Consider the following 12,746-nt stretch of genomic DNA (forward strand, 5'->3'; position numbering starts at 1 on the left):
AACTGCCTGTATTTACTGAAAAGAAAACTAATAAATTAAATTAAAAAATAAATAAATAAATAAATCCAAAATATTTAAAAGAAATTTGAAAACTCTTTGTTAAAATAACTACAGTATCCTTAAGGATATGACAAAAGACCAGAATAAATCATAAAAATATACTATGATGCTAGAGAAGAAAATTTAGCATTTGTATATAAATTCTCATTAGTCTTCAGAATGCAAAAAATATATCATATTTTAATTGAAATGGACACATAATTTTCTTAATCTAAACATTTTACTCATTACTGTCGAAAATACATGCATGATAATGTTATAAAATATTTGTAAAGAAATGTGTAATGTGTCTGTCATTACTCTGGATGATTTATATATATGCTAACTTTTTAAAACCAAGAATTTAATTATGTGGTAAGAATTATTTTTCCTATTTTAGGGACAGACAGAACACAAACTTGTACATAATGACATATTGTAAGAAAAATAATGAACTCATAAATTATCATTAAAATATCTTTATGTGAGCATCATTTTAAACCACAGGCTGCATTTACAGGTTAAAATGTGTATATGTGGTACTGGAGAAATAGCTCAGCTGGTAATGTGCTTGTGTCAAAAGCATGAGGACCTAAGATTCTTCTCAATAACCACAGAGTGCCAGATATGGTGGCACATGACAATAAGTCCTAGTGCTAGTGATGTGGAATGAGTGTTCCTGTGACCTAGGGAGCTAGTCTAACATAATCAATGAACTCTAGGACAATGAGGAATGGATGACATACCTGGGGAAAACACTCTAGGTCTAAAACAAAAACATTTTCTCTTACACTGTATTAGTTGTGTGTGTGCATGTGTGTTTGTTAAACAGAGGACTTGACAGAAATTACTTTAAAAAGAAGGTGAATTTATTCATAGTTTGGAAAGTTCAGTTTGTGGCTGCTTGACTCCATGTGCTTAGGTAGAGCACCATGGCTGGGTGATCAGGTGGAAGAGGGGTTCTGTTCATCTCCTGACAGTCAGAAGACAGTCTGCAAGACATAAAGTGGCCAAGGACAAGATATTGCCAGAAACCAATTTCTTCTAGCCTTAACCCATCTCTCAAAGCTTGCATAATTTAATATGTTGCTACCTAGTGGTAACCAATCTAGTACAGATCTAGCATGCTGAAATTTTAGGAAGAGTAACTTTATATATCTAAGGCATATCATTTCACCCTTTGCCTTAATGACCCATGTTCATCTCATAAGATAAAATACAGTACTACAACAGGTGGGAATAAAACCAAATTCAGCCATTCATAACAAATTTTGTCTCTTTTATTGACTTGTGAATTTTCTTGTCATTTCTCCACATCTACAGGATCTCTAATATTTGATGACAAATTTTTATTTGTAGTTAATAAAGTTCTATAGATGAAAGTGTAGTTCTAACTCGTCATTAGTCAATGAAATAATTCTAAAGACATTATATCAGGCATTTATGTTGGTAAATCACCTCTATATATCATCTATTGCTATATATATACTATTTTTATCATCTATATCTGTCTATGTCCATATCATCTATATCTATCTACACACACACACACACACACACACACACACACACACACACACACATTCCATATCTCTAGTAGAAGAAACTTACCATTTATACTGAACTAACCCAATTTGAGATAATGATAGTATTGGAGACAACCATAGCATTTCTATGTGTGCATTTCTCCCATTGGTCTAGAATATGGGAACACTAGAAGTCATAATTATCTCAATATTATGGTTGGGATTTTTCAGACACTCAGATGTGTTCTAAAAATGAGTAGTTTTTTCTGCTAGAATGGGCCTTGTGTATCTTTGCCTTCTATTCCCATAGCTCATTATGATAATGCTTCCATTATTAACTAAATGGGTAGCTCTGATAGCTTCTGAGTTTTCCTTTTTTTTAATTTTAATTTTTGTTTATTTACCTTCAGAGGGAGAAAAGGAGGCAGAGAGAGAGAAAATGGATGTGCCAGGGTATCCAGCTACTGCAAACAAACTCCAGGCACATGCACCATCTTGTGCATCTGCCTTACATGGGTCCTGAGGAAGTGAACTTGGGTCTTTTGGCTTTGCAATCAAGTACCTTAACTGCTAAGCCATCTTTCCAGTCCACTTCTGAAGTTTTCTACCTTTGCTACACTGGTTCTTATAGGCCAGAGGAAGGCTGCTAGAGACTAAGGCTAGAATCACAGACACCTTGGATAACAAAACTTTTTTTTTTTTTTTTTTTTTTTTTTAATAAAGCCCTGAAAAGTTGTTACAGGCCATGATACTTAGAACAAGCATGCTTGAGCCAACAGGTCTTCAACCAGTACTGATATGGTAATTTTTGCTCTTGGTATCAATACAGAAATATGAGCTTCATTCACATGTTGTACTTCTTTCTCGAGAATCAGGCCCAAGTTCACAGAGGATGGACTAGGGAAGTGAGTATGGCCCATATACATTTTTGTTCCATTCTCACAGTTATGATTGATATGGTTCTTGGTTGAATTATCTCTTCTTTCTTCAACTTGGTGTGACCTCTGTCTTTCCTCTCACATTTCCACCAGTTTATCAAAATTCACTATTACTGAACCCATTTATACCTGGCCTTTTAACTATAAACTCCTTTAACTATAAACTCAGGGTAGGGGTGATGTTTCAACAATTAAAGGTGATTACTTGCATAGTTTAAACACATGAGTTCAATTTTCCAGCCACCTAGTGAATAACATATAATTTTGATATTCCTTTAAAGCAGCAAAGTGATCATGGAAAACACATACACACAAATGAAAAGTAAGAAAAATGAATTATCTATTAAAAAGAGTAGAATAATGCAATTTTGAAAAGGACTGGTATTCTGTTTTATACCTCAGAAACTGCTATTAAATGCAATACTCCCTAATGAGAAACACAAATGGATATATACTTACTACCATTGTCTTGTGTTGCAAACAGAATGAGAAAAAGGATGATTTTACTATAGCAAAATTTACAAAATGGCATGAAGAAAGGAGCCACAAAACATTCTGCCTGCAGCTATATAGTGATGATGTTGGCATGGGCCCGTGACTCTGTACATGAAATCGTAGGGAAAGCAAAAGGTCTAATGTGAGCTGTGGAGGAGCATTGCCCTAGGGGAGCCTATATGGATAACAAAATAATAACAGCAGGGTGTACACCAAGGTTACAAAGCTCTTAGCTGCATTTGAGAAATCAATTAGGTAGGCTGCAGTGAAGTTTAGTTTAATTTTTTTTTTTTTTATATTTCAATAAATAAACTCACTAGGGAACTAGAAGTTGAAAACTTAAGTAAAATACTTGTAGAGATTCTCGGGAGAAACTCAAGAAAACATTAAATATATATACAGTTTTGATTGAGAATTTTAATACACGAACATAGTATAATTTCATCTTAGTCACCTCTCACAATTCTATTTTGGCTCCCTTTCCTACCTCTCATTCCACTATATCCCCTCCTTTTTCCAAGTAGTTTTTCTTCTATTATGATTTGTCCTCCTTTTTTTCATCTTCCTTGTCAAAATTTTGATGGGCTTGATATTTTTCAGGTCTTGTATACATAACAGCATCCGATTTGAACTCATGAATGAACTGATTTAGTTTGTGTCTGGAGGACATTGTCCTAAAGTACTCATCCCCACCCTGTGTTTCTTATACTCTTTTGCTTCCTTTTAAATGATGTTTCCTGAGCCATGGAGGGCATGATACAGAGGATTCATTTACTGCTGTGCTCTCACCACCCTCATTTTAAGCATTTTGATGAGTCTCCCCAGTATCTGCAGCCATCTCCAAAAGGATGCTTCTCTGGCCAGTGGTGAGCATAGCACAGATAGTCTTTCTTCCACTTCCCTCCATATTGTTCCTTGAGCCTCAATGGCTGTGATTGAGATGTCTCATCACCTGGTGAGCACTAAATTATCACGTCTCATCATATTGTTGAATTTTAGGTCTTCCCATTATTCACCATCATGTACAAAAAATAAATGTCTGTAACCAAAAGCAAGGAAAGCAATCAATGGACATAAACATAAACATTGAGAGGAAGGGCAATTTAATGGATACAATATGTCTACTGAGTCAAAGAACACCAAAACAATACAGGCTATTGCCAGTGCTCTGCGTTGCCCCACCAGAACTAGAAGATAAGACCTGACTGCTAAAGACAGCTTACTGCAGGACACTGAGAAATCGAACTGAAACTGAGCTGGAAGCCTCCTCCCGAATGTTTTGCTGTCATAGTGCTGGAAAGTATTTGAAGGTTTTTGCAACACTTGTAACTGACAGTGGGTTCAGCAAGCTACCTGTTGCAGTTTGAATGAAATGTCTCTCACAGGGTTATGTAGTTCACTGTTGAGCCTTGAGAGGCCCGGACTTGAGGCGTAGTGGAACTTCCTGAGCCTATCTAAAGTTTGGCAACCTTCTACTTCCGCATAGGAGTTGGAATTCCCGCCTTTCCCTTAGAACCAATCATTTCAAAAGTCCCTGTATGCTATTGGCCCTTACTTCTCCCCCCATCCTGGAATCCCCACCCTCCTTCTCAAGGCTGTATAGGCAACTGCCTGTAATAATAAAGTGAATTCCTGCTTCAACAAGACTCCCAGCTTGGTGGTGTGTTCCTGGCCGTCAACACTCATCCTCCTCCTCAACCCCGAAGGAACCAGCAGGCCTGGCCCTTCCTCAGCACTACCTGCCTGGGGAACCTGGCAGTTCACATGTGTGGTCCGCAGCTGGTGGCGATTTGGAAGGGAGATACTTGCTGGAGAAGGTGTGTTGCTAGGAAAGAACTTTGGTATTATAGCCCAGATCACCCTAGCAAGGGCCAGTTGCTTTGACTAATTCTTGCCAAGTTGCATTCCTCACCATGATAAAGCATCCTCTCAAATTTGTAGGCTGAAATAAACCTTGATGCACCCATCAGGTGCATTTGGTTGAGAGTTTTATCACACCAATGAAAAGGTAACTGCAATGTTACACAACTGGCCAGCCAGGCAGCTTATGCCCACTGGTGCAGTAAGTGGCAAGTTAGTTATGAGGTTATCGCTGATGGTATTTGAGGCCCACTCCATTAGAAAGAATCCACGCCTGGTCCTAAGAACCAAGTCAAAAGCCTATACATTTGAAGATCAAGGGCCCTGTAGGGAAAGCTACTACTATTCTTTACCTCTATATTGTGTATGTAACAAGGGATTTAAAAATCCTACTTTAAAAATATTAAAACCAATGAAGTAGTGATTAGGGATGAACTAGAAACAAAATAACATTGTTCTTTTGTGAGAAAAATTCTGTAATTTTTCAGAAGTTTGAGAATGGTTTTGATTGGAAAGAAATGTGGCCTCTTAGGGGAAATCATATCAGCTATATTAAGAATAGTTGCTTCCTTTTGCTGAAGGACCCACAGAACAACTTGAATGAGGATGGAAAGGAAGAATAGACAAGTGATTCTTACCATTTGTGATCTACTAATTCTCTATGTAAGGAAAATGGCACCTCACTGCCAGCTCTATTTCAAGCATAGAGAACCTACAGTCAACGGTGATACCAATGGCCAAGCACTCATTTTTACTTGAAAACAACTATGTATTTAAGCATAATATATTTTTCATTTTTAGTAAGTTGATACTCTAGTATTACATGAACAAATTAAATCTGTGGTGAGTTGACTGGCTCATATAATGAATACACATAAACTTGTTAACATAATTATTCCATTGTTCACATTTAGCTTTATCATCTCCCATTCAATTTTGCTTCTTTCTAAAATACTTTATGATGGGTCTTCTTTATATATCCATCTGTATCACAGCATTTGGGATTTGATGCTGTTATCTAATATACCCATTTAGTATCCCTCCATGATTATAATAATTTGGTCTGTATCTGTTTATGTCGCTTCTTTGTAAATTTGAATTTTTATTTTTTTTTATTCCAGTATGTAAGCCAGGATCACACATCATGTTTATTAGTTCTTCTGCTTTTTAAAATTACTAATACTGATGTTTTAAGACTCTAGGCAGAGTCTCTCCATTTGCATTTTTCAGCTGGCTTCTCCATGACTATAGCCCACAGAGATATTTCTGGAGGAAATATTTGGGTGATGTGTCCTCAGGTCCATCAATGTAGAGGAGCAGTACCTATATGCCTGATATTAGGAAGGGTCAGTACTCACTCATTTAAGGTGGTATCTACCCTGTTTGCAATTATTATATGTTTCAATCCTTGTAAATAATGAACTACCTACAGTAATGATAGTGCTTTCTGTAATATTTTATTTATTGAATTATGAGAGAGATAGAGAACACCAGCATCTCCTGCCACTGCAAATGAACTCCAGACATATTTGTTCACTTTGTGCATCTAGCTTTATGTGGTTAATGGGGAGTTGAACCCAGGCCATTGAGCTTTGCAAACAAGTGCCTTCAGCTGCTGAGCAATCTTTTCAGTCCTTTAGTATCTATATAAACCGGCTTACAGAATTGAAAAACAAACAATTTTGAAAAATCTAAGTGTCTCTGACATGTATATGTAGTTTCTTCTCTTCCTCTTTAGACACAGGAGTTTTAAAATACTCAGGTATGAAATGTGTCAGTCTAAAGACAGTAGTATCTTTTACTTTCAATGCTATACTTATAGTTGAATAAATATAATTCCCTTAATTCCAGACCCAGTGATATAACCCTCTTCACATACCCAGAGGACATTCTGCAAATTCCAAGAAAGCCTCCTGCATGATGTGTAAACTGCCACACATTGTTGGCACATGTGGTGATGTCCTCAAGACTTCTTTTTTGACAATACTTTTGTGACTTTGCATTTCTATTTATTTATTTATTATTTTATTTAACATAAAGGGTCTATGTACTATTGGTAGCTGCATATAGTTTGTAATTCCTCTGGGGTGGGCCATGATGTGCTCGTGACTCAGAACCATGACTTTTATGTCCCACCTTACTCAATGATAGAGAGTTAGATCCAGTTTTATAACTCAGGTACTAAAACTAATGCCACCACAACGCCTCTCTGTGAACTTCCATGAACATGACATTTGTTCTTTTTCCCTGTTTTCCCCTGTCTCTATTAAGATGACAATCCACACTATTCCTATGATCTATAAAACATCTACTTGTTCTGATATTTGATGTCAATAGATCCTATGTCTGCCACAGTTCTGGTGTTTCCAAATTTCGTCAGTAAATGTTTCCTGTCCTTATTCATTGGCCAAACATTTCTGCTTCTCTTTCTGTCTTGTCTGTATTAGTGAAGATAATAATGTCTCTCATATACACCTGACAGTACATTTTATTTTAATTTTTACATTCCAATTTATTGAATTCTCCATGTATTTGTGGATTATAATGTTAAATTTAATATAGTGAAGAAAAATAGGACATACTTCTCAACTTAATTTATTTGTATTTCCACAGCTATCATTTTCTCATGCAATCATGATATCTCACTTATACCACAAGTCTCTTTTCACAGGACCCTCTCCAATCCAGTGTTTACATGTACATATTCTTTGAAGTCAGATCTGTGTATTTAAAATTGATCTTGCCTTATCTACCTGGGAACACTTTAATAGATTCCATTCCTTCTGAGGGGAAAGTGGAAGTGAAGCTCTTCAACATTGGCTGATTTTCTAACATAAAAAAAAATTTCCTACCATCTCTGTCTTATCTCCTAGTATCTTTTGCATATACTTGCCTTCTTCAGTATCTTGAGTAAGCCTTGCTGCAGACATTTTACTCAGGTTATTTTAAGGAATGTACCTCAATCCTCCTAAACTCTGGAAAAATGATCTCTGCAGTAGTATTTTTTCATCATTGCTTTATGAATACATATGCAAGCTTTTATTTATATATATGGTGAATGGATAAAATATGATAGCTAGTTTAAGAGACTTTAGTGTATTATAGACATGCATATATATACAAAAGTATGAAGAATTTAAATCATGCATATTGCTTATTTATTGCATAAGATTGATTGGAGAAACAGACACTGTGGCAATGAAGGCTGCTGAAAGATTTGTATCAATATCTTTAACAGATCCATGTCATTACCATTCTGATCAATACACATAAGGTAACAATTAGCTGTGTATCTCACTGGATAGGAATGCATTCATTTCCTAGAGACCAAAAGTCACTTTCATGACTATTTGTTTTCTGTAATCTACCAAATTGTAGAAGAGCTATGATACAACACAGGAATAGATAGTATCATGGGTTGACATATCTGAAACATCCAGTGACCTTTTATGTCTATTATGTCAAATTCTTTAACATTATGTCCTAAAGAAATCCTTATCATGACCATACAAACTTCAGAGGTTATCTCCTGAGACACCAAATGTAGAAAGTGAAGTTAGTAAAGCTATAAATTAAATTATCTCTTGAAATTTTCAAAATTAGCTTACATTAAATTACTAAAACCTTGAAATGTGTTCTTCTAAAATAAGGAAACTAAGCCCAACAAATTCCATTATGTATAGTATGTTATTTGTGTAAACTTTAATCAATTGCTTGTTTTAAGATTGTCTTCAGTTTTTAAATATTCTGTTCAGCTCTAGGAGGATTCTTAATTCCTGTGAGGCAGACCTAGTGGAGGGTGGTGGTGGGGGGGATCCAAGTTCTGCTTCCTGGAAGGAGTTTGTTGGTTTTGACTCCAAGAGTAAACCAGTGTTTTTCCTTAAAATGTCTTGCCTAACAGAGGCTCCCAACCTCATCACCAAAGTAGACCTAAAAGGAACCCTATATGGTTCAAGGAAATTCGGGAGGATGGGGTGGTAAGATTAACTTGGGATTGTACACAGAGACAGTGCCTCTTCCCCATAACTGATGGCTACTCCCAAAATGCATGACCAACAATTCCCAACGAAGAGGGTACCTTCAGAAGGGCAAGGGCAGGTAGGAGGCTAACAATGGTACCAACATGGCCATTTACACACTGAGTATATACATAATTAATAAAGAAAAAAATAAATGTCTTGTCTAGGTCATTGATAATTCTCAGATACAATATTCTAAGCAAGACCTTAGCTGTACAATTCACCTCCATTATGTCCTGTTAAACAAATGGACAGAAACTTACTGAACCTTAAAGAAATCACTATCTTGTTAAGGCAATAAAAGAAAGATTTAACAATCCTCTGAGAGACAAATGTCAAGAATCTGAAAATAAAACAGACTTTAAAAACAGTCATGGGCTGGAGGGGTAGCTCAACCATTAAAGGCACTTGTTTACAAAGCCTGACTGTGGGGGTTCAATTCCCTAGTATGCACATCATGAATATATATATTAAAAATATCTTAAAATATAAAGATTCAGAGGTTCTGGATTATGAGGATCAGGGAAAAACAGATGTAAACTTAAATTTCTATTTAGGCTTATAAAGTGAAAGAACACTTTGTAATTCTCCAGTGTGCACTCTAGGAAATATCAAAGATAGTTTTAGGTGTCAAAGGTAGATATGTGATAATTTTAGTAACATCACTTACCTGATTTGGGAGGAGCAAGATCACATTATGTGTAAGATATTTGGCACTAGTAAGATAATGGGTATCAGAAAAAAGTTCCTTGTTAACTATTTAATCACAGTGACAAGAGAACATTGAAAATTCAACTTGGAAGATAAAGCAATATATTTCATATGCAGTGGATTTTTATTCTTTTTTTTTCAATAGTCGAGACTTTTGTCATAAGTTAACATAAAACACAGAAAATTATTTTTTGGTAAAAACAAAAATCTTTGCAGGGAGTCTAGATAGTGGAGATAAAGAGTAACATTTCATGATGTGTTTAAAGGCATTAATCAGTAAACCAAGGAAGAAAACCTCTATGAAGATTCAGGTAATCTACCAAAATGATCTCACATTAATCACATTAGGTTCCAGCATAAAGTTAAAAAATGCATTTCCAAGACTGTCTCTTTCATTAAGTTTGAGCACCTAAAGCACACTGACATTCCACTTGAAATGGTATATGAGGGTCTAAGAGGTCAGGTTTTAACAAAAACTAAATAAAAATTAGCACAGATGATCCTGTGACTATATATTTCAATAATCTTCTCCTTTAATCTAATAAGGTATATGTTAAAAATTGTAATTGCCACTCCTTTAAAGAAATAGCTGCTGGTGTCTTTAGGAAATTTCAAAGCTAATTTGCTCCTGGGGAAAACAACCAAGTATATATATGTATGTATATGAGTTACCATGGAAAAAATTATATATATATATATATATATATATATATATATATATATATATAAAGTTACCATGGAAAAATTATATATATATATATATATATATATATATATATATATATATATATATATGGCAGCTTCATCTATTCATATCAACCATTACATTTAGCATTTAATCAAAGAAACCTCCTTCTTGCTGGGCATGATGGCACACGCCTTTAATCCCAGCACTTGGGAGGCAGAGGTAGGAGGAACACCATGAGTTAGAGCTACCCTGAGACTACATAGAGAATTCCAGGTCAATCTGAGCTAAAGTGAAACCCTACCTCGAAAAACCAAAAAGAACAAAAAACAAAAATCTCCTTCTCTTTCAGAGGTTTTTAGTTTTGCTCTGGGCGCTAACAGCTCACAGCTGCAGTGTTCTGTTCTCTACAGCGACATGCCCTCAGATTTCACTTAAAGGTGCCAAGGGGAATATTTTTGTTACTATGATCAAAAGTTAGATCCAATCAATGCATATAAAAATGAAAATCTGGGGCTGGCAAAATGGCTCAGCAGTTAAAGCACTTGTTTGCAATGCCTAAATACCTGGGTTTGATTCCCCAGTACCCACATAAAGCCATGCATACAAAGTGATGCATTCATCTTAAGTTCATTTATAGTAGCTAGAAGTCCTGATGTTCCCATTCTCCCTCACCCTTGCAAATAAACAAAACATTGAAAAAAAATGAAAATCAAAGCCGTATATACACTTAAACTATGCTTGGTTATGAAGGGTCCAAATTGTATCATCCCTGAAAAGTCAAAATTTTTGGTAATTTAGTTCAAAATCCTACTGGGAAAAGTTCATTTAATGGAGTATAAATCACTTGAATATAAATTAAACAAATCAAAACAACTTTAGTTATTGTTATGTTTATTATATGTGAAAGTAACAGAAACTAAGACTGAAAAAGTAAACCAAACTTGATCAAGTCCTTAAACCAATATTGTGGATTAGAGCTTGTTCCATAGTTAGCGCAATAGACAAATAATGCTTGCATCAGTTCTTGTTCTTCTACTCAGTAAAGAGGAAGTTATTTTTAATGTGGCAAATCTATTAGTGAATGAATTATTTTATATACTTGGTAAGAATAGTATCTGACTTGAAGTAAATTTCAGGTATTAGCTAACTGGGCTGAGTAAGTTATATTTGGAAAGGGTTATTCCATACTTTCTTTTTGAAAAATAATGATACAATCCTTGGAGATATTTTGACAATGCAATGGAGCATATAAAGAAAATAATCTTCTCTATAATCTACTGGCCATGAGAGTTGAAATGGTAACATGCTGGTATTAGTTTTCTTTCAGGCAATGCCGATATTACTACTGCTGCTGCCACTACCACCACCACCACTGCCGCCGCCACCACTACTGTTTTATTGTGTTATTATAAAATTTTAAATAGAGAATTTAAAGTCCAGTTCTTTTTTTAGAAAATATTTTACTTATTTATTTTCAAGGAGAGAGAGAGAGACAGAGAGACAGAGAGACAGAGAGAGAGAAGAGGGAAAATAGATGTGCCAGGGATTAAAGTCTTTACAAACAAACTCCAGGTGAACCTGCTACTTTATGCATCAGGCTTTATGTGGATACTAGGGAATTGAATCTGGGCCATTAGGTTTTGCTGCCAAGCACCTTAAACATAAAGCCATCTCTCTAGACCCCAAATTCCACTTTAATGAAGAGTTGAGAAAAGCTACTTCACTATGCACTTAAAACTTAATTCTTGACATTTTTCATTAGTTTCCAATAATTTTAATATGTTTTTAGTTTATTTTTATTTATTTATTTATTTATTTTTTTTTTTTTTTTTTTTTTTAGAAAAGCACTTTCTAGCATTTAATGAACCTCCTTGGGTGCCTTCAAGCCACCAGGACACAGGCGCCCCCAACACCCTTTATCTTCTCCTCAGCTCTTCTGCTGAAAAATTTGGCCTTCACGATGACAGGTTGCTTAGGGAGCTTTCCTTTCCCCAGAACTTTGTAGTAACCCGATCGCACAACGTCAATGATGGGGGCAACTCCAGTCTTGTTTTTGGCAGCATTTACCCTGGTCTGTTCACTGACCAATGTCCACAATTTGTCAAGGTTGACAGTGGGGCAGAAGCTCTGGTTCCTCTTTAAGTGGTAATGCCTCATACCAACTTTCCCAAAGTAACCTGGGTGATATTTGTCGAAGTTGATCCTGTGGTGAGAGTGACAGACAGAGAGAGAAAAAGGCAGAGAGAGAGAGAGAGAATGTACATGCCAGGGCTTCCAGCCTTATGAGGCAGAGGTAGGGAGATTGCTAAGAGATCAAGACCACCTTGGGACCACATAATGAATTCCAGGTCCACCTGGGCTAGAGTGAGAACCTACATCAAAAAGCCAAACAACAACATAAAAACAATTTAATTTCAAAACGTCTCAGGAATACTTGCAACTTTATATTTACCTGTCTAACAATTTGTAT

At 35.6% G+C, this 12,746-nt stretch overlaps 1 protein-coding gene across 1 annotated transcript; it reads right to left on the reverse strand.

Annotated features, from left to right (window-relative positions):
- Positions 1 to 12,121: 12,121 nt before the first annotated feature.
- LOC123460171 (60S ribosomal protein L27a-like) lies at positions 12,122 to 12,485 on the reverse strand. The gene has a single exon (XM_045148005.1). The coding sequence runs from the start codon at positions 12,431 to 12,433 to the stop codon at positions 12,158 to 12,160; it is 276 nt and encodes a 91-aa protein (XP_045003940.1). The 5' UTR covers positions 12,434 to 12,485; the 3' UTR covers positions 12,122 to 12,157.
- Positions 12,486 to 12,746: the final 261 nt, after the last annotated feature.

The sequence above is a fragment of the Jaculus jaculus genome, chromosome 4, assembly GCF_020740685.1.
Source record: "Jaculus jaculus isolate mJacJac1 chromosome 4, mJacJac1.mat.Y.cur, whole genome shotgun sequence".
NCBI lineage: Eukaryota > Metazoa > Chordata > Mammalia > Rodentia > Dipodidae > Jaculus > Jaculus jaculus.